Genomic DNA, 21,515 nt, shown 5'->3' with positions numbered 1-21,515 from the left:
CTAGACCATTCAGGTATGACCTTAATCAAATCCCTTATGACTATACAGTGGAAGTGAGAAATAGATCTAAGGGACTAGATCTGATAGAGTGCCTGATGAACTTAGGACAGGGGTTCATAACATTGCATAGGAGACAGGGATCAAGACCATCCCCAAGAAAAAGAAATGCAAAAAAGCAAAATGACTGTCTGAGGAGGCCTTACAAATAGCTGTGAAAAGAGAACCAAAAAGCAAAGGAGAAAAGGAAATGTATATCCATTTGAATGCAGAGTTCCAAAGAATGGCAAGGAGAGATAAGAAAGCCTTCCTCAGTGATCAGTGCAAAGAAATAGAAGAAAATAATAGAAAGGGAAAGACAAGAGATCTCTTCAAGAAAATTAGAGATACCAAGGGAACATTTCATGCAAAGATGGGCTCAATAAAGGACAGAAATGGTATGGACCTAACAGAAGCAGAAGATATTAAGAAGAGGTGGCAAGAATACACAGAAGAACTGTGCAAAAAAGATCTTCATGACCCAGATAATCACGATGGTGTGATCACTCACCTAGAGCCAGACATCCTAGAATGTGAAGTCAAGTGAGCCTTAGGAAGCATCACCACCAACAAAGCTAGTGGAGATGATGGAATTCCAGTTGAGCTGTTTCAAATCCTAAAAGATGATGCTGTGAAAGTGCTGCACTCAATATGCCAGCACATTTGGAAAACTCAGCAGTGGCCACAGGACTGGAAAAGGTCAGTGTTCATTCCAATCCCAAAGAAAGGCAATGCCAAAGAATGCTCAAACTACCGCACAATTGCACTCATCTCACATGCTAGTAAAGTAATGCTCAAAATTCTCCAAGCTAGGCTTCAGCAATACATGAACCGTGAACTTTCAGATGTTCAAGCTGGTTTTAGAAAAGGCAGAGGAACCAGAGATCAAATTGCAAACATCTGCTGGATCATGGAAAAAGCAAGAGAGTTCCAGAAAAACATCTATTTCTGCTTTATTGACTATGCCAAAGCCTTTAACTGTGTGGCTCACAATAAACTGTGGAAAATTTTGAAAGATATGGGAATCCCAGACCACCTGACCTGCCTCTTGAGAAATCTGTATGCATGTCAGGAAGCAACAGTTAGAACTGGGCATGGAATAACAGACTGGTTCCAGATTGGGAAAGGAGTCCATCAAGGCTGTATATTGTCACCCTGCTTATTTAACTTACATGCAGAGTACATCATGAGAAATGCTGGGCTGGAGAAAGCACAAGCTGGAATCAAGATTGCCGGGAGAAATATCAATAACCTCAGGTATGCAGATGATACCACCCTTATGGCAGAAAGTGAAGAACTAAAGAGCCTCTTAATGAAAGTGAAAGAGGAGAGTGAAAAAGTTGGCTTAAAGCTCAACATTCAGAAAATTAAGATCATGGTATCCGGTCCCATCACTTCATGGCAGATAGATGGGGAAACAGTGGAAACAGTGGCTGACTATTTTTTGAGTGCCTCCAAAATCACTGCAGATGGTGACTGCAGCCATGAAATAAAAAGCTTACTCCTTGGAATTTTCAGGTAGTCATGTATGGATGTGAGAGTTGGACTGTGAAGAAAGCTGAGCGCTGAAGAATTGATGCTTTTGAACTATGGTGTTGGAGAAGACTCTTGAGAGTCCCTTGGACTTCAAGGAGATCCAACCAGTCCATCCTAAAGGAGATCAGTCCTGGGTGTTCATTGGAAGGACTGATGTTGAAGCTGAAACTCCAGTACTTTGGCCACCTGATGCGAAGAGCTGACTCATTTGAAAAGATCCTGATGCTGGGAAAGGTTGAGGGCAGGAGGAGAAGGGGATGACAGAGGATGAGACGGTTGGATGGAATCAACAATTCAATGGACATGAGTTTGAGTAAACTCTCGGAGTTGGTGATGGACAGTGAGGCCTGGCATGCTGCAGTCCATGGCGTACAAAGAGTTGGACATGACTGAGCAAATGAACTGAACTGAACTTTAAAGGAGGGAATCTCATTAGCAATGTTTGTCATATAAAAGATTAGAGGTTCCCTGTTGACCCAGTGGTAACGAATCCACCTGCCAAACAGGAGATGTAGGTTCGATCTCTGTTTCGAGAAGATCCCCTGCAGAAGGAAATGACAAGTCACTCCAATATTCTTGCCTGGGAAATCCCATGAACAGAAGAGCCTAGCAGACTGCAGTTCATGGGGTTGCAAAGAGTTAGATGCAACTTAGTGACTAAACAACAACGTTGGACATGAAGATTAGAGTCCTAAAGCAAGTCTTGATAAGTAAGCCGGTATTTAATAGGGAAGAAATTTTTCTTCCTGACTTATCTCTTGGGCTGAGAAGGGAACTGTTTGCTCAGACTAAGAATCTATCATTTTGAGAAGGGAGCTGAATGATGCTTGAGCAGACTGTTGTTCAGGCAAATGTTTTATGGGAAGGTCCTAAAGCAAATAATGAAGCTATTTACTGGTTTATAGCATTAAAACTCATGGTAAAGTCATACTGAGGTAGGTGAGCCTCAGACTTTAGTTCTGTTAGCCAAGCCTGGTGAATGCAGATCGTCTCAGTTCTCACATGTCTTACGAAAGTTATATACACTTTTCCATTAATGTGTTACACATTGTTAGATTTAGTCTCAGAAACCTTACAGTTTTGGTCCCCATTGCAAACAGTTTTTTATGTAAAACTACATTTGTATGTGTTTTGCTGATCTGTGGTTTTGAAGTAGATTTTTGTGTAACATTCTTATCTTAGATATTGTTGAATTTTTTAGTAAAGGAAACCATATCTTATACAAACAATGAATTTTAATTCTGCCTTACAGATTAGCTTGTCTTGACTTACTAGAATTTTCAATGTACTGAAATAAAAGTGGTGATTGGGCATGTGGCAGAGATATTTATTGCCTACTGGCAATTCATTTCCTCTGCTATATTTTCAAGCCCTCTTGCAGGTATATAGGGCGTAGTTCCAGCCAGTAGACTATAAATGGAAATTATGTGGATCCCTTCCAGGGTGCAGCACAGAAGAATTGATAAGAACTCTCTGTTGTTAAAGTGACAGTTGTTCAGCTGCAAGTTGTTCAGCCTGTCTCATCAGCACAGGTCCTTGGGCAATTTTGTGAAGTGTGATTCTCTTGCTAACCTGTATTACCATAAAGTACAGGGAAAAATAAACCTTTATTATGTTAAGCCACTAATTTGCTCTTGCAGTGCAACCTGAAAGGTTGCAGCACAAAACTAATACTATGTGCCTTCTTGTCTTGATCGTGTCTTAGATAGGATCATGTCGAAGGTTTCACGCCTGTGAATGTTGTTTGCAGTAGATTTTTGTTGGCTATCCTTTAGCAAGTTAAGGAAGTTCCCTTTGAAATTCCTTGTTTTCAGAGATTTTACATTTTTGAATTATGAGTGGATGTTGGATGTTACTGAATACTTTTTTCAGCATGTATTGAGTTGATAATGTTTTTCCTATGGTGAATTAATAGATTTTCTATTGATAACCCATTCTTGTATTCTTTGAACGTACCCAGCATAATCATGTCGTATTCTTTTTTGGTCATCACTAAATTTACTTTGTTAATATTTTATTTAAGATAACCTCCCACCTACTGTCACGCACGTGTGCGTGTCTGTGCGCTAAGTCGCTTCAGTCGCGCCCTACTCTTCGCGACCCTGTTGACTGTAGCCTGCCACGCCCTTCTCCAGGGGATCCTTCCTACTGAGGAGTCAAACCCTCATCTGTTATGTCTCCTGCACTGGCAGGCAGGTTATTTACCACTAGTGCCACCTGGGAAGCCCATGGTCACTAGTAAGAGTGATGTATAATTAGATTCCTCCCTCCTTTTCTTCAGTGGTTTGGTAGCAGTGTTATGATCACATCATAAAATTAATTCGGGGATATTCTCTTTCTTGGAAGCAGTTTGCCAATTTGTCCCTTGACTCTTTATTGGGCTGTGAGTAAATCCGACTGTTAGTGCATCTTCTATGGAACTTTCCTCATGGGCATCCTTTGAGGCTTGGGCTGTAGGAGTTTTCTGTTTTTTTTGTTTTTTTTTTTCTCTGCCATGGATCTCTCATAGTTCACTGACCTGGGACTACTACCACCAAACAGTAGCTATTTGACTTTCCTTCAGTTTCCTCTCTTATAAAGTGTAGACCGTAAAAATACCACAAAGGTTGTTGTGAGGATTAAACAAATTATTTATGTAAGTGCATAGAAGAATGATCTAAGAAAGAAGGAATTTCCCCCTACCCCCTAAAGATTGGCAAATCTAAGAATTACATATCATTTTCATTGCATTATTTTGGAATTTCTTCTAAATTTTTCTCTAGTATAAAGAAAGTACATTTTCCTTAAACTAAACCAGATAGTTGAGCATATGGATTTTTAAATTGGGTGAGGTAGGAATTGATGATTTACTTGAGTAGGATTCAAAAGGAATGTTTTCAGCAAAATTGAGAAACTCATCTCAGTTGCCAATATCTGCTTCTCTTCCTTTTCACTCAGAACTATGACACTAGTGGTAAAGAACCTGCCTGCTAATACAGGAGACGTGTAAGAAATGTGTGTTCAGTCCCTGGGTTGGAAAGATCCCCTGGAGGACTGCACGGCAGCGCACTCCAGTATTCTTGCCTGGAGAATCTCATGGACAGAGGAGCCTGGCAGGTTATGGTCCATAGGGTTGCAAAGAGTCGAACCCAACTGAAGCAACTTGGCACTTGCAGCCCCCACCTGCTTTATCTTCACTATCCTGAAAGTAGTGCTTTCACCACACTTCTTTCCTATCATCATCCTCAACTACTTCCCAGCAAATACCATTAGAATTATTTGTTTTAATTTTTTTTATTTCCCATGATGAAAGAGAAATTGTCAAGTATGGTGTGTAGTACCAGTCTTCAACAAATATTTTTTGGATAAGTGAGTTTCCTGGTTCCTATTTATACTTAGTGGTTCTTTCTTCCATTAATTTAACTTTGAAGGTCCAATAAATTATAAATTTTATGGGCACAAATATGATTTAACTTATTGTATAAGCAGCTTTTCAGGAACCTTATTTCTGCAGTATGGCATAACTCAACCATTATATATCACACGTTTGAAAAGTATGTTATCTACATAATTACATTTATGTAGTTACAGTGAACTTGGTGAAATGAAATTTTCTTTTTTAACCTGTAACAATTTCAGATTGGTTTAAAACTATTAGATTTTATCTTGATGCACTTCAACATCTGTAATATTGGAATTGTTACATTTCTGATATCTTATAAAAAGGATTTAAAGAACTATTTCCATAAATGTAAAAAGAAAAAAACTCTTTATGCTGAAATATGAAGGTTTATGTAAACAGAGGAAATGAATACTATTGTCTTTCATGAATCAAGTTCTCTGCTTTGTGTTTGTACTAATTTTGTCGTATTTATTTTCTGTAGCAAACCCTTAAAATTATTTCCCCAGTTTATAGATAAGGAAGTGAAAACTTAGAATAAATGATTTGCTCAGGGTCGCATAACAAGCAGGGATTTGAACCCAGTTCTTTGAACACTCTAAGCTAGGGTTCTTGAGGAATCATCCAAGAAATATGACTCTTCCATTATGAGCCAAAGTAAGGACATTCCATTTGATTTCTGGAGGTGAAAGAGCAACCTATGGAAAACTCCCAAGAGCTATGAAAATGCTTCTTAAGCTAAGTCTAGGTTGAAAATTTGAAGTGAATTCTTATCTCATCCCCTTATTATACCTTCCATTCCCTCATTTAGAAATATAATTTTCTAAAATATTTATTCTAATTCCATGGAAGGAATATATCCCAGCTGTATCCCCACTGCACAGTTACTCATTGTGTATCTATTTAGTTCTAATCTTCTTCCTCACTGTTTTATCATTATTTGTTTTTCCATGTCTCTCATTCTGGATGGTAATATCTTTGAAGCCTCCTGTTATATTTATCTGTGATTACTGTCTCCTACCTTGTTCAGTACTTGATACATAGAAGATGCTTAATAAATATTGGATAGTATTGAGTTACACACAGTATTCAAGGTTCTCTACAGTGTGCCCCTCTCCGCCTCTGTGATATTCTCTCCAATTACTTTCCTACACAACTAGCCATGTGATTGTATCTGCATTGTTTATTCCTTGTGCCTTTTTTTCCACTTGGAATGCCCTATCTCCCCCTTTTCTCTGCTTAGCACCTTGATTCCAACCTACCTCCTCCATGAGACCTCCACCACTAGAAGTTTATGAATGTCCTTCTGCAGGTATTGCCATTAGGATAGGTTTGCCCCCTAGCAGATCTGTCAGTTTTCTTTGTGTTAACACCCTCTCTCGTCTGGTTTGTGAGCTCAGATCCCTGTACCTCTCTAGATCTCTGTGTTAGCTAATGTGTTGTCCAAGAGAGTCTTAGATTCCTAGTCTGATAAAGAGAGAAACAGTTGTAGTCGCCTAGAAGAGGCTTTATGTAGAGCATTGCTGACTAGTCTGTGGAGAAATTTTAGTAAACAAAAAGTGAAATGGTCTGCAGCCAACATGACTCAACTGGCATTGAAATTAATGAAGAGAAATAATCTCTATAAGCCAAGTGGCTCAGATTTGGATATAATTCGAGAAATAGCATTATAGCACTTTTTCCCCCCTTTCCTATCAGTCTTTAGAGCATTTTTCAGTTTTTTTCTCTCATTCAGTCTGGATCACATATTCTTGGTCAGTTATTTGGGACTGTAACTGAGTCATTTGAATTACATGCTATTTGATTCTGGAATGAAAGTTTGATTCTTTCTGTTGACTGCTGGCTCACCATATGTTGCTGTAATTCTAGAGAGCGGTGAAAATCGTGGTAGTATTGAAGGAGGAGTGGTGTTTTAATAATAAACTGCTTACATTTGTTTTATAACTAATTCACACATCTAGATATTCTGCAGGAAACTTAAATTATGGAAGATTTTTAGATATAAGGTAGCCATTATTAACCCTGGGGAAATGAGTCTGAGAAAGATTAAAAGTCATAGTGACCTTCTTAAAGGTCAAATATTTAGTTGATAATAACGACTAGGACAAAATTTCATAAAGGCAGGGACTTTGTTGTGTTCACTATTGTAGTCTCAGCACTTAACATGGTGCTTGCATGCCAAGTCGCTTCAGTCATGTCTGACTCTTTGCGACCCCATGGACTATAGCCCGCCAGGCTCCTCTGTCCAGGGAACTCTCCAGGCAAGAATAATGGAGTGTGTAGCCATTGCCTTCTCCAGTAATATGGTGATGGGAAGTTAAATATGTGTTAAGGAACAAGAAAGAGGAATTGAATTTATTTAACTCCTGATTAACACTCCCATCACTCCATCAAAGCTACTCTTATTAAAATTGTTGATACTATTCCAGGCCTTTTCTACCTTGTCTTATCAGCAACATTTGACTGCACTAGTTACTCCCCTTCCTTGAAATACATTATGTAACCGACTCCCAGAATAATACATTCTCCATTTTCTTCCCCTTACTTCCTGGCCATTTCTCAGTGTGCTTCTCATCCTCCCAGATTCTAAACAGTGGAGTATTCCCAGGGCTCAGTTTTCAGAGGTTTCCTATTTATGCTCACTTCCTTGGTTACATCACTTAGTGCCATATTTTTAAATACCATTTAGGCTCTAAATATTGCCAGTTTATATGTTTAACCTTGAGTCTTCCCCTGAACCTCTACTCTGATAGTTTGGATGATTGATAGATATGTGAAGTTCAACATATCGAAAACCAGACTCCTAATATCTTATTCTTCATCTGTCCCATTGGAAGGGTATAACTAATTTACACAAACTCAATTCTTCCAGTGATTTCACCAAAAAACTTTGATGTTATCGTTGACAGTGTACCAGCAGTTCCTGTGGACTGTATCTTCCAGATGGCTTCTGAATCTGATCACTTTTTGCCTCTACTGCTATCACTCAGAGGCAAGCCAGCATTCTTTCCCATGCTTTGTTGTTAATAATTTCTTAATTGATTTCCTTGACTCTGCCTGTGGACACAGTATAGACTGTTCTTGACACAGTAGCCAAGAAGATATTACTTTTCAAAAAAAATAAAAGAGCTTGTCTATTCAAAATAGAAGTCTAAATCCTTAAAATTTGCCTTTTTTACTTTATTTCCTACTGTTCAGTCTAGCCCTATTGGCTTTCTTGGTATTTCTAATTATCAGGCATACACCCCACCCCACCCACAGGATCTTTGTGTGTGTGTGTGTGTGTTGTTTATTTGTTTGTTTCTCTCTTTCTGGAATGTCCCCATGTTTTAGGTCTTGTGATATTTAATAGAGTCAACAGGGCTTCCCTGGTGGCTCAGAGGGTAAAGCGTCTGCCTGCAATGTGGGAGACCCGGGTTCGATCCCTGGGTCGGGAAGATCCCCTGGAGAAGGAAATGGCAACCCACTCCAGTATTCTTGCCTGGAAAAGCCCATGGACAGAGAAGCCTGATAGGCTACAGTCCATGGGGTCACAAAGAGTCAGACACGACTAAGCAACTTCACTTTCACTTTCAGGCCTATACTCCCTAGAGTTTTGCTACGGTAGTTCTCTCTATGAGGTCCCCATTGACCACCCTATGTAAAATTACAGCTGCTTCCCAACATATCCCTCCCACCCCTCCCAGCAGCACTTCTTATTTCCTTTATTTTCCTCCCATGGTATTTACCATCCTTCAATATACTGTATGTTTTACCTATTTATTTTAGAGGGGGTTGTGTGTTTTTAAATCTGTTTCTCCTTACTAGAATGTAAATTTTACTAGAATGTAAGCTCTCCAAGGGCAGGACTGTATTCATTTATCTACCTTGATTTATTATGAATCAATGGATGAGTATGGGCTTCCCTGGTGGCTCAGACGGTAAAGCGTCTGCCTACAATCCGGGAGACTTGGGTTCAATCCCTAGGTTGGAAAGATCCCCTGGAGAAGGAAATGGCAACCCACTCCAGTATTCTTGCCTGGAAAATCCCATGGATGGAGGAGCCTGGTAGGCTACAGTCCATGGGGTCGCAAAGAGTCAGACACGACTAATCAACTTCACTTTAATGGATGAGAATGAGGACTAGCATTCTGTTCTGTTTGGCCTCATAGCTAGACTATCATTAGTTCATGTGTATTTGTCGTTTGCTTTATATATCCATCCCTACCTTTACCCCATTCCTACTCAAAAGGCCTTGGAATTGGTAACGTTCTATAGATTTTCAGTTCAGTCACTCAGTTGTATCTGACTCTTTGTGACCGCATGGACTGCAGCATGCCAGACTTCCCTGTTCATCACCAACTCCCGGAGCTTGCTCAGATTCATGTCCATTGAGTCGGTGATGCCATCCAACCATCTCATCCTTTGTCATCCCCTTCTCCTCCTGCCTTCAGTCTTTCCCAGCATCAGGTGGCTAAAGTATTGGAGTTTCAGCTTCAGCATCAGTCCTTCCAATGAATATTCAGGACTGATTTCTTTTAGGATTGACTGACTGGTTTGATCTCCTTGCAGTCCAAGGGACTCTCGAGAGTCTTCTCCAACACCACAGTTCAAAAGCATCAATTCTTTGGAGCTCAGCTTTCTTTATAGTCCAACTCTCATCCCCATATGACTACTAGAAAAACCATAGCTTTGACTAGATGGGCCTTTGTTGGCAAATAATGTCTCTGCTTTTTAATATGCTGTCTGGTTGATCATAACTTTTCTTCCAAGGAGCAAATGTCTTTATTTCATGGCTGCAGTCACCATCTGCAGTGATTTCGGACATGTGGATTGAATAATCAGATTATTCAATGTTTAGTCATACAGTGGTAGTAACGATTGCTATGCTCAGTAGCTAAGTTTCATCTGACTCTGCAACCCTGTGGACTGTAGCCTGCCAGGCTCCTCTATCCAGGGGATTTTCCAGGCAAGAATACTGGACTGGGTTGCCGTTTCCTTCTCCAGGGGAGCTTCCCAACGCAAGGATCAAACCCACGTCTCCTGCATTAGCAGGCTGATTGTTTATTGCTGAGCCACCGGGGAAGCCCAAAATAGCTTTTAACGTTTGAATCCACTTACAGAGGACGTGTTCTGTGTCGAGAATTTTCATGTGTTTTACATACATTATCTTTCTTTTTAATCTATTTTGCCATGCAGTTTGTGGGATCTCAGTTCCCCAACTAGGGAATGAACCCAGGCCATGGTAGTAAAAGCATGGAATCTTAACCATTAGATCACCAGGGAGCCCCCTAATGAAATTTACCTTCAAATATAGCTGTGACATTATATTTGATTTTTTTTTTTACTTTTACAAATGTTGTGTGTGTATGTGTATAATAGCACTATATATATATATGTATATGTCACTATATATATATATCCTGTGTATATGTATGTAATTTTTAAACAGGTCATCAGAACACCTCATGGGAGAGACTTCGATGACTCTTTGGAAAGGTGTGAAGACTATCTGAGTTCAAGGTCGTGCAGCAAGCCCCAGCATTCAGCCAGGACCTTACTTGTTCATTCAGCACCCTCTACCATGCCGAAGCATTCTCCAAGCCCTGTGTTAAATCGAGCTTCTCTCAGGGAAAGGTAATGCTTAGTTTCTATTTCTGTATTAATTTTTGAATAATCATTAGAAAAGAGCAGGCAGTAATTATGTATGTCATGTGATTATTTGTAAAAGGGTAATTTGATTTTAAGAGAGTCACTGTAATTTTTTTTTGCTTAGAACGTATTGCACAGTGTCAGATACTCCTCCCCAGCCCAGTTCTCTCAAAGTGAGTTTATTAACTATAGTGAGTTTATTAATTAGAGTCACTTTAACCCTAATTAAATATTGTAGTTCCCAAAGTGAAAAATAGAGTATATGATAATTGTTTTTAAGAGATTCATAGGAATTTAACATTATAGTCATGGCTTATGTATGAAAATAGCATAGGTTATATTTTTTTTTTACTGATAATAATGATACTTATTATCACCTGCTTTCATCAAATTACCTATCCCCAACTGCCAAGAGAATCTTAATGTGTTTGTTTTTTTTTTTAAGATAATCTTAATGTTAATGATCTAGTTCTCCCTCTAAAAATGTTTTGGCAAAGTTAAGACACTTGTTATAATTTGAATGTGAAAGAAATAATTCCTCTTCATCTGTTTTTGTTGTTGTTGAATCCAAATTGAAAATCCCTTGCCTCCCTCACAGTTAGTAACATAGAAAACAAGAATTGTCATAAATTAAAAAAAAAAAAGCAAACAAACCCAACCCTCGGTATTTAAGAAATTTTGTAGAAATTTGAAAACCTAAGAGATATACTGTCAACACATAGAAATATAATCTATCATCACACATGGTATCAAAAAGCTAAAAAGGCACACTAAGTCTCTACAGCATGCTAGGGTCATCAGGCATAAATAAGAAAGTTTAAAGTAGCTTACAGAATCTATCAGTTTATCTCAAAGCCAATGATTCAAACAAGTGTGTGCCAGTTTGGGAACTGTACTAAAGCACCCCTGTTATGAACACATAAATTTGTTTCATCATTAGTCCTGTAACCATTTGAAATAGGTATATGAAAGAATGCTAGAGATGCTCATCCTAAATCAGGTAATTTTGACTAATGTTACTTCAAGTCAATCATGCCTCTGGAAATCAAGTTCAGATAGGTAGGTAAGTACATACATACATACCTACATACATCTATATAGGGAGATATGTCTGTATAGCGGTAGGTTTTAAAAGTTCAAAAGAAGCTCTCAAAGAGAGGTTTTTCTACTGAAGTCTGATAACTTGTGTCTCTGTTATCAGGGGACTTCTTTGCATTCCACAACTGCTCAGATATTCAAACATTCAATTGGTGCTACTCTACTTTTCCCTACTTTTAGAATTAAGCACTTGTGGTTTTCTTGATTAGGTTCTTTGCTATATCTGTAGGTTTTCAAGCATTTTTTAAACCTATAACTCCTTGGATATCTTACTATAAACACTGATTTATTTTTCTGTTTTTTTTGCATATTTTGAAGAAGTCTCCAATTATCTACTGCTATAGTAAAATATCAAATTTAATCTTGTGTTGTTTTTTCTCTTGTATATACTTTTGTCTCAGTATTTTGAAGTCAGGTTGATAAATTCTTCACTGAGGCTGTTTTCAAAAATTCTTTATTGAGGCTAGCTAATATCAGCTGTCCCTTTTTCATATTTCAGTGCAGGGGATGGTTTAGAGTAGGTGACAGCATTTGTTTTGACGTTGGATAGTAGATACAGAAAAATAAGTTCTTTGCTAGAAGGATTCAGATATTAAACATTACATATTTTACCTATGACTGGAAGAAATTTGAGGTACTTTTAAAATTAAAGAATGTAATAGTTATTTAGTTTGAACACATCTAAATAAGTTGATAAAATTTTATTTGGGTACTTTCTAGTATAAATAAACTTTTTTATTTTCACTAAGACAGAACACCTCTACTTCGAGTGTATTTTCTAAAAAAATCTAGATCTAGTCTGTAAAGGAAAGTAAAATATATCAGATAATAAGTCTTTAAGACAAATTACCAAGAGAAAAAACATTTTGTTCTTTTTAGCATGCTTAGTACCACATGTTTAAATATAAGACTTTCTATGATCTGGCTTTTAGGTGACTGAGAAATATACTAGAGTGTTTATACAATCCATTGGAATCAATAAACAATTTAAACTGATGTAAACGTAGATTATATGTCCTTGGCAAAATTGGGAGTATGACAGAACATACAGCTCTATTTTTTCTGGGTACATATTCATTAAAATTAAATAAGTTTTCCTCTAAAATTGCTGTAAAATGCTGACTCTTTATCATGTATAGGAATAAATACACTTTTGAAAGCTTTATCAGCGACTCTAAGCAAATGGCTTGATTTATTTATCGTGAAGGTCCTTTTTGCTTTAAGCCTTTTAAAAGAATAACTCCAGTAGAGTTAGTACACCATAAACGGGTTTCACTGTTGATTATAAGTGTTATGTTTCAAAACCAGTTTTCTCTTCAAAGTATAAATATTAATATTATGGCATAATAATTATATTAGCTTATAGAGTTATTAATAAAATCAGACTAAGAAATAATAGCAAATCTAATTTAATAGGAGCTGATATTCTCATGCTAAAGGTTTTGCTTTCTAAATGGAGTAAGACTGTTAGGCAGTCATTCCTTATACCACAGCACAGACTAGTGGATCCTCTCACAGTATCATCAATGGAGCTGCACATTTGAGTCTCTGATTTTCAAGATGTGTTACATACGTAGCCAATAATAAGGCCTGCCAATATATTTCCATAAGTGCAGGCATCACTTCCTGTTACAAATGCAGGAGATTAAGATTTAGATATGGTTGGATCATCCATTATTGATTGAATTCTTTAAAACAGATTATGTAAATCATTTATCCTGCTTATTAGTTTATACTTTGTGTAAACACATAAAATTATAACTTTGTAAGGACAAACTTAGAAGCTAGAAGGTTTTAAGCAAACAATTAGCATTTTAGTAACTCATTCCTTTATAATGAATCCATCTGCAATGCAGGAGATGCCAGTTAGATTCCTGGGTCAGGAAGATCTGCTGGAGAAGGGATAGTCTACCCACTCCAGTATTCTTGGGCTTCCCTTGTGGTTCAGCTGGTAAAGAATCTGCCTGAGGTGCGGGAGACCTGGGTTCAATCCCTGGGTTGGGAAGATCCCCTGGAGAAGGGAACAGCTACCCACTCCAGTATTCTGGCCTGGAGAACTCCATGGACTGTATAGTCCATGGGGTCACAAAGAGTCGGACCCGACTTAATGACTTTCACTCATTTCCTTTATAAAGGGATTATCAAGAATATGTCATGTAGATACCTTATAATCAGATGGATGTAGAAATTTTCATTGTCACTTAATAAAGCAAGATATCTTAATTATACTAGTGCCAGTTTTGAGTTTGGGAAATGCATGAGAAAGAGAAATGATGGGCTGCTTTACTTCTTCTTTGGCATGTTTAATTCCAAGAATGGAAAATAATTTTAAAGGTACTATATGTGGAATTATTGCTCTAACATAAAAATTTGTATCTTTGTTTAGAGATAAAGCTCTAAAGAATTATATATGAACATTGTTAAAATGGTTAGGTATATAGATTTGCTGTCCCCAAAGCATGTCCAACTTTGTTCGACTATTAATTGAACATATTGTAAGGACCTAATACTACAGTTGAGGTTGAGTATTTGATTTTATATCTGTCTTTCATCCTCAGTCAAAGAAAGAAAATTGTTATTCTAATCCTTATATGTTATCACAAAGGGATAAGAAAAAGTAACTATGTGTCTGGCATTTGGTTATTTATTTTTCTCTCCCTCTAGCTGCAAGTCATCTTTGTTTTTTATGTCTACAGGTTCCATTCTGATTGGTGTTCACCTTCCAACTGTGATGAGATCCATGACCGGGTAAAGAATGTCTTGAAATCACATCAGGCTCATCAAAGACATTTATATGTTAGTTTCTAAATTTTTCTCTTAAAGGCTCTTTTTTTTAATTAGGCATGAAAACCACCCAAGATGTTTAACGCTCATGATATTTAATCCCTGGGAAGGAAAAGAAAAGATACAACCTCCATTTAATGGAAGTCAGTGGTTTAGCTAAAGGGAACATATCTAACTTCTTGCCTGACCTGAGTCATTATGCAAAATGTTTGACACAGATCATGTTAACTGTAAAAAAATATTAGTGATACTTATCTCATAAAGAGTCGGTAAGTAGTGACTTCATGATTTTTCACAGCCTTCAAAATATGGGAACTCTTGTTTTATGACCCAGAATAAATTCCATTTCCTGCAAATAGATTTGATTGAATGGTAGAATGAGAGAAGGGATGAGACATGTGTTTTGGAGAAGTTTCCCAGCTGATTTTTATGCTAATTAAATACTTAAAAGAGGAAAAGAGGAGGTCAGGTTTATCAGTTTAGTACTAAATAACATCAGTATGAGAATCTGACATAAGGCAAATGAACATAAAAATAAATGACAGGTGGGAAATAATTACAGTATATTATTCTTTTCGTGTTTGGTATCTTGTTTCAGTCATTTATTTAAAAACAATTATCAGGAGTCATGTTGGACACCAAGCTTGGTCCTGGGAATATAACTGGATTATATGACATTGGCATCATTTTATATAGTTGAAAGCTTCTATTATGCATACTGATTTTAAATTAAACTTGTTTTCAAAGTATAATATAATTACAGATAGTCCCAGTGACTGCCTTTCCCAAGATTAACATTATCCTAACTTCTAATAACAAGATTAGAAGTGTTAGAAGATTAGAAGTAAAAGTATTGCATATTTTTATGTTTATAGCAGTGACATCCTACCATGTCTTTTCTCTTTTTTTTCTTTTTTTCATTTTGTTTTTCTAGTTCGGATATTTTTGCAATGCAGACATCTTGTTACCTAGTTCTTCACTCTTGCTGCTGCATGGTATTTCATTGTGTGAAAATACTACCATTGGTTAATGCATTCATCTATTGATGGACCTTTGGGTTGTTTCTGGTTTGAGCTATTTTAGAAATGTTATGAACAGTATGTATCCTCAGATAACATTGTATACATTTTATTTGGGTATGTTGCCACCACTATATTGCTTGGTCATAAACTGTATAAACATTAAGCTTTTCCAAGTGATTTTAACAATTTACACTCCCACTACCAGTGTGAATGAGTTCAGTTTGTTTCATTGCTCACTTCTACTTGATAGGTTGTGTACATGTATATGTGTGTGTGCATACATGCATTTTAATTTTGACATTTCGATTGTCAGTAGTTTTATCACATAATGGTTTCAGTTTGCTGTTTCCTGGTGACTAGTTCATTGGCTATTTGGGTATTCTCTTTCATGAGTATTTGTTCAAGTTACTTGCCCATTTTTATACTGTATTGTCTCTTTTAATTTGTTAAAATTTCCATATAGATTCTTGACATGTCAGATATATGTTTTATAATTTTCTTTTCCCACTCTGTACCTTGCCTTTTCTTTCTTTTAATGATATCTTTTGATGAAAAGAAGTTCTTAAGTCCAATGAATCCAATTTACCTTTTTTATTAGCATTTTTAGAATGTTTGTCTTATCAGTGGAAATAATCAATAAACAATCTAAAATAAGAATAGAAATATTTTATTAGAGCCAGACTGAGAACTATAGCCCAAGAAGTTTGAATTGTGAAGGAGTAGCACTTGAATTGGGAAAAGGCAATGGCACCCGACTCCAGCACTCTTGCCTGGAAAATAGGAGCCTGGTAGGCTGCAGTCCATGGGGTCACGGAGAGTTGGACGCGACTGAGCGACTTCACTTTGACTTTTCACTTTCATGCTTTGGAGAAGGAAATGGCAACCCACTCCAGTATTCTTGCCTGGAGAATCCCAGGGATGGGGGAGCCTGGTGGGCTGCCGTCTATGGGGTTGCACAGAGTCGGACACGACTGACGGGACTTAGCAGCAGCAGCAGCACTTGAATTGTGTTCCTCCAGACTACAAAATGGAAGAGGCTTATATCAGCAAAACCCACGGAGTTATAGATAGATGAGTTAAGTAAAGATTGGTTATGGTCCGAAACGGCTGTGTAGTCACAAGTGGAGACCTTGTGACCTTAAGATTGCAGTTGACTGCTGCTGCAGATGTCTTGAGAACTGCTAGTACCCTGGAGTTCGATAAAGTTCAGAAAAACTGGCCATAAGAACTGCTGGCTGTAATTAGCGTAAAGTTCAAGCCACATGACGGAGAGGACAGAATGACTTCTCCATCCCTCAGTATGTGAAAATTTCTTCTCTTAGTTTACTTCAAGACTCCATCCTATGTTTTCTTCTAAAGACTTTTTGTTTGCTTTCACATTTAAGCATATGATCTAGTTGGAATTATTTTTTCTGCATAGTGGTAGGAAGGTGGCAAATTTCAAGAAAGTTTCAAGTTCTATGACTGTGGATGTCTCTTTTTCTTTCTAGTTCTGTTAACTTTGTTTTATATATTTTGAAGCCTTGTTGGTTGGATACAGATTTCAGACTATGATACAAACCTTTTATTGTAAAGTGTCCTTTTTTATTTCTAGTATTATTTCTTGTTTCATAGTACTATGTAGCAACACCTACACTGCTAGGCATATAGTTAGAGCAACTTTATTTTGGCCATATATACATGGTGTATATTTTCCATCCTTTTTTTAATCATTATATTTAAAGTGTGTATCTTGTGAATAGCACATGAGATTTTTTCCAGGTTGAAAATCTAGAATTCTTATGTGACTGATGCAGCTTTCACTTGAGTTAATAACTTTTTTATAATCCTTTTCCTTTTTATTAACTTGTTATTCACTTTTTAAAACTATGTTATTGGTTGCCCTAGAGATTGCAACTTGCATACATAACAAATTATTTCTTTGTTGACCTCGCCAATAATGTTGGGACCTAAAAACATTTAACTGTTTTTTTAACCTGCCTCATTTTCTGGATATCTATTATCTTGCATTTTGATTCTACATATGTAAAACATACAACAAATTCATTTTGCTTGTGTAGTAATGTTTATTCATTTTAATCACATATTTACCTTTTCTGTTATTACTCATCCTTTCCTGAGGTTCCATGTTCCAATTTCAGTTTTTGAGTCATTTTCCTCCCCCCTGTAGTACTTTCTTTAATGTTACTATCCTGGCTTTGAATTCCAATTTTGTTTGTTTAAAAACATGATGGTTCTACTTTTATGTAGGATTATAAAATTCTGTATTATATCCAGGTTGGTGGCTGTTTCCTTTTGGCGCTTTATCTTCCTAATTTTTGGCCATACCACAGGGATCTTAGTTCCCCAATCAGGGATTGAACCTCTGCTCTCAGCAGGGAAAGCATGGAGTCCTAACCACTGGACCACTAGGGCGTTTCCTCCTGTGACACTTCAAGGAAGCCATTCACTGTCTTCTGGCTTCTTTTGTGTCACTTGAATGTCACCTGTCATTCCTCTGAAGTACTGTAGGGTTTCCCCACGCTGTTGCATTTAAGATTTGCTCTTCAACTTTGTGTTTAGTAATCTATGATATGCCTAAATGTAGTTTTCTTGGATTAATTCTACATTATTTACAGAGCTTCTTAAATTTTTAAGTTGGTATCATTCATTCTTTCTTTAAACATTGGTTCTGTTCCAATACTGTCCCTCTGGAATCTCAAATTACACTTCTAAAGGGTCTTTAGACTGTATATCATATGTATCTTATGCTTGTTTTGATGTTGTTTTTTTATCTCATTAAAGAAATTTAATTTAAAGTTAGGAATCTCCCATATAAGAAAACCCTAAGCCCAGAGGCTTTCTCTAGTGAATTCAACCAAACCTTTAAGGAAAACATAATGCTAGTTTTACACATTCCTGAAAATAGAGAAAAAATACATCCTGGGTCATCTCATGATATCAACATTTCTTCTAATGTCAAGTAGATAATTACGTTACAAGAAAAGAAAAATAGACCAAAATCCCATATAATATATACATAAAAATCCTTAACAACATGTTAGCAAATTAGAATCAGCAATATATAAAAAGGAAAATGTATTGTAATCAAGTAGACTTATTCCAGAAACACAATGTAAATTCATCCTATTAACAGATTAATTACATTTTGTTCTGTGTCATTTCAATAGACGGAAAAAGTATACAGCAAAGTTTAACTCTATTCATGTTAAACACTCTTGGTAAAGTTGAGGTAGAAGCATTCCTTAACCTAATTAAGAAGCATTTTTTTTTAATATAAATTTATTTAAAACCTACTGCTGATGTTATACTTAATGGTGAAAGACTAAATGCTTTTTCCCCCTAAGCTCAGAAGCAAGGCAAGCAAGCCCTCTCTCACCATTTCTTTAACATCATACTGAGAGTCTTAGATTATACAGATAGATAAGAACATAGATAAAAGGCATAAAGGTTAGAAGGGAAGAAACAAAACTATTTGCAAAGGATATGGTTATTTATGTAGAAAATTCCAAATGATCTACAGAAAAACTCCTAAGAAGTAAGTTTATCAATGTCACAGGATAAAAAGAAAGTAATTTTTTCCTATATACTAGCAATGAACAATTGGAATTTAAAAAAAGAAAATCCATATAGTTTACAATAGCACCAGAAACTGAAGTGCTTACATATAATTCTAACAGGATTATACAGAATGCAGGATCTGCGTTCTGAGAACTACAAAGCACTGTCGAAAGAAATCAAAGAAGAGACAACTAAAACAGAGTTACACCATATTCATTGGTTGGAAGACTTAATGTTAAGATGTAAGTTTTTCCCAGTTTGAACTCTAGATTCAATGAAATCATAAAACCCCATCAAGCTTTCAAATGGATATTGATAAGCTGATTCTAAAATGTGAATGGAAGAGTACTTGAGATACCAAAGAAGTTCTGAAAGAACAAAATTGGAGGATCCACCACCTAATTTTAAGATTTAACTGTAAAGCACAGCAATGAAGACTCTGTGTGTGTGTGTGTGTGTGTGTGTGTGTGTGTGTGTGTGTGTGCGCGCGCACGCGCTCAGGCACTTAGTTGTGTCCAACTCTTTGAGACCCCATGGGCTGTAGCCTGCAAGGGGTGTGTGTGTGTGTGTGTATGTGTGTGTGTGTGCGCACGCGCTCAGGCACTTAGTTGTGTCCAACTCTTTGAGACCCCATGGGCTGTAGCCTGCAAGGGGTGTGTGTGTGTGTGTGTATGTGTGTGTGTGTGCGCGCGCGCTCAGGCACTTAGTTGTGTCCAACTCTTTGTGACCCCATGGACTGTAGCCTGCAAGGCTCTTCTGTCCCTGGAATTTTCCAGGCAAGAATCCTAGAGCCGGTTGCCATTTCCTACTCCACGAGATCTTCCCAACCCAAGGATTGAACCCGAGTCTTTTGTGGCTCCTGCATTGGCAAATGGACTCTTTATCACTGTGCCACCAATGAAGACTGTGGTATTGATTAACTTATAGACACAGATATCAAGGAATAGAAGAAATCCTCTGGAAATAGACCCACACAAGTACTGATTTTTAACAAAAGTATAAACCCAATTAAATAGAGTCTTTGCATTTATTCTCTTTTTAACACATGGTTGTGGACAACCAAAAACAAACTGCTGACACATAATTAAAAATATATCAAAAATATATCATAGACCTAAAACATAGTAGGGGCTTCCCTGGTAGCTTAGCTGGTAAAGAATATGCCTGCAATGCAGGAGACCCAGGTTTGATTCCTGGGTCAGGAAGATCCCCTGGAGACGGGATTGGCTACCCACTCCAGTATATTGGGATTTACCTGGTGCCTCAGACAGTAAGGAATCTGCCTGCAATGCAGGAGACCTGGGTTCGATCTCTGGGTTGGGAAGATCCCCTAGAAGAGAGCATGACAACCCACCCTAGTATTCTTGCCTGGAGAATCCCCATGGAAGAGGAGCCTGGCAGGCTGCAGTCTATGGAGTTGCAAAAGAGCTGGACATGACTGAGCAACTAAGCCCAGCACAAAACATAGTAGAAAATCCATTTAATTTGTATTTTTAAATGACTTTAGATATGACATCAAACACATGATCTATAAAGGAAAAGGAAAGTGAAAGTGTTAGTCGCTCAGTCATGTCTGACTCTTTGTGACCCTGTAGACTGTTGCCTGCCAGGCTTCTCTGCCCTTGGGATTCTCCAGGCAAGAATATTAGAGTGGGTTGCCAGTCCCTTCTGCAGACAATCTTCCTGATCCAGGGATCAAACCCAGGTCTCCAGCATTGCAGGCATATTCTTTGCCATATGAGCCACCAGGGAAGCCCTATAAAGGAAAAGGCAAGTTATTGGTAAATGTTATTAAAATTAAATTTTTTTGCTCTATGAAGACACTGTTAAGAGAATAGAAAGATTAACCCTTGTCTAAATAAAAATATTTGTAAATCACATATATAGTTAAGAACTTATATCCAAAACTGAAATATATAAAACAACTCTTCAGGCTCAACGATAAATAAATAAATAAAATTAAAACTGGGTGTATGATCTGAACAGACATTTTATCCAGTTAGCATATGAAAAGATGCTCAGTAGTCAATATAGAAATGCAAATTAATACAACCTAAGATACTATTACACACCTATTAGAATTTGTTAAACAAAACTACCCCCCAGTGCCTCCCTAAAAAGAAACCCTAAAAATACTGTCAAGGATATGGAACAACAGGTATTATCATTTAATGCCGGTGGGAATGCTCAATCTTACAGCCACTCTAGAGGACAGTTTGAAGGTAGTTTTGTGTAAGTTTAAACATACACTTGCCCTATGACCCAGCAGTCCTTTTCTTAGCTATTTACCCAAGTGAACTGAAAGCATATCTTCACACAGAAACCTGTACGTGAATGTTTAAGGTAAGGTAAGGTAAGGTAAGGTGAAGTCACTCAGTCGTGTCCGACTCTTTGCGACCCTGTGGAGTGTAACCTACTAGGCTTCTCCGTCCATGGGATTCTCCAAGCAAGAATACTGGAGTGGATTA

The 21,515-nt window shown here is 37.3% G+C and overlaps 1 protein-coding gene across 2 annotated transcripts in view; it reads left to right on the top strand.

The window, feature by feature from the left end:
* SPATA6 (spermatogenesis associated 6) overlaps window positions 1–21,515 on the top strand; it is a 167,716-nt gene that overhangs the window by 113,643 nt on the left and 32,558 nt on the right. The window contains exons 10-11 of one of the 2 annotated variants that reach the window (XM_018043965.1): window positions 10,383–10,567; window positions 14,377–14,428. In XM_018043965.1, the coding sequence (XP_017899454.1) occupies window positions 10,383–10,567; window positions 14,377–14,428 (237 nt within the window). Of the gene's footprint in view, window positions 1–10,382; window positions 10,568–14,376; window positions 14,477–21,515 lie in introns of both variants that reach the window. The other variant, XM_005678448.3, reaches the window with a different exon arrangement.

Source organism: Capra hircus, chromosome 3 (genome assembly GCF_001704415.2).
Source record: "Capra hircus breed San Clemente chromosome 3, ASM170441v1, whole genome shotgun sequence".
NCBI lineage: Eukaryota > Metazoa > Chordata > Mammalia > Artiodactyla > Bovidae > Capra > Capra hircus.
Note: the sequence above shows the minus strand (reverse complement) of the source record. Positions and strands in the feature narration are given on the sequence as shown.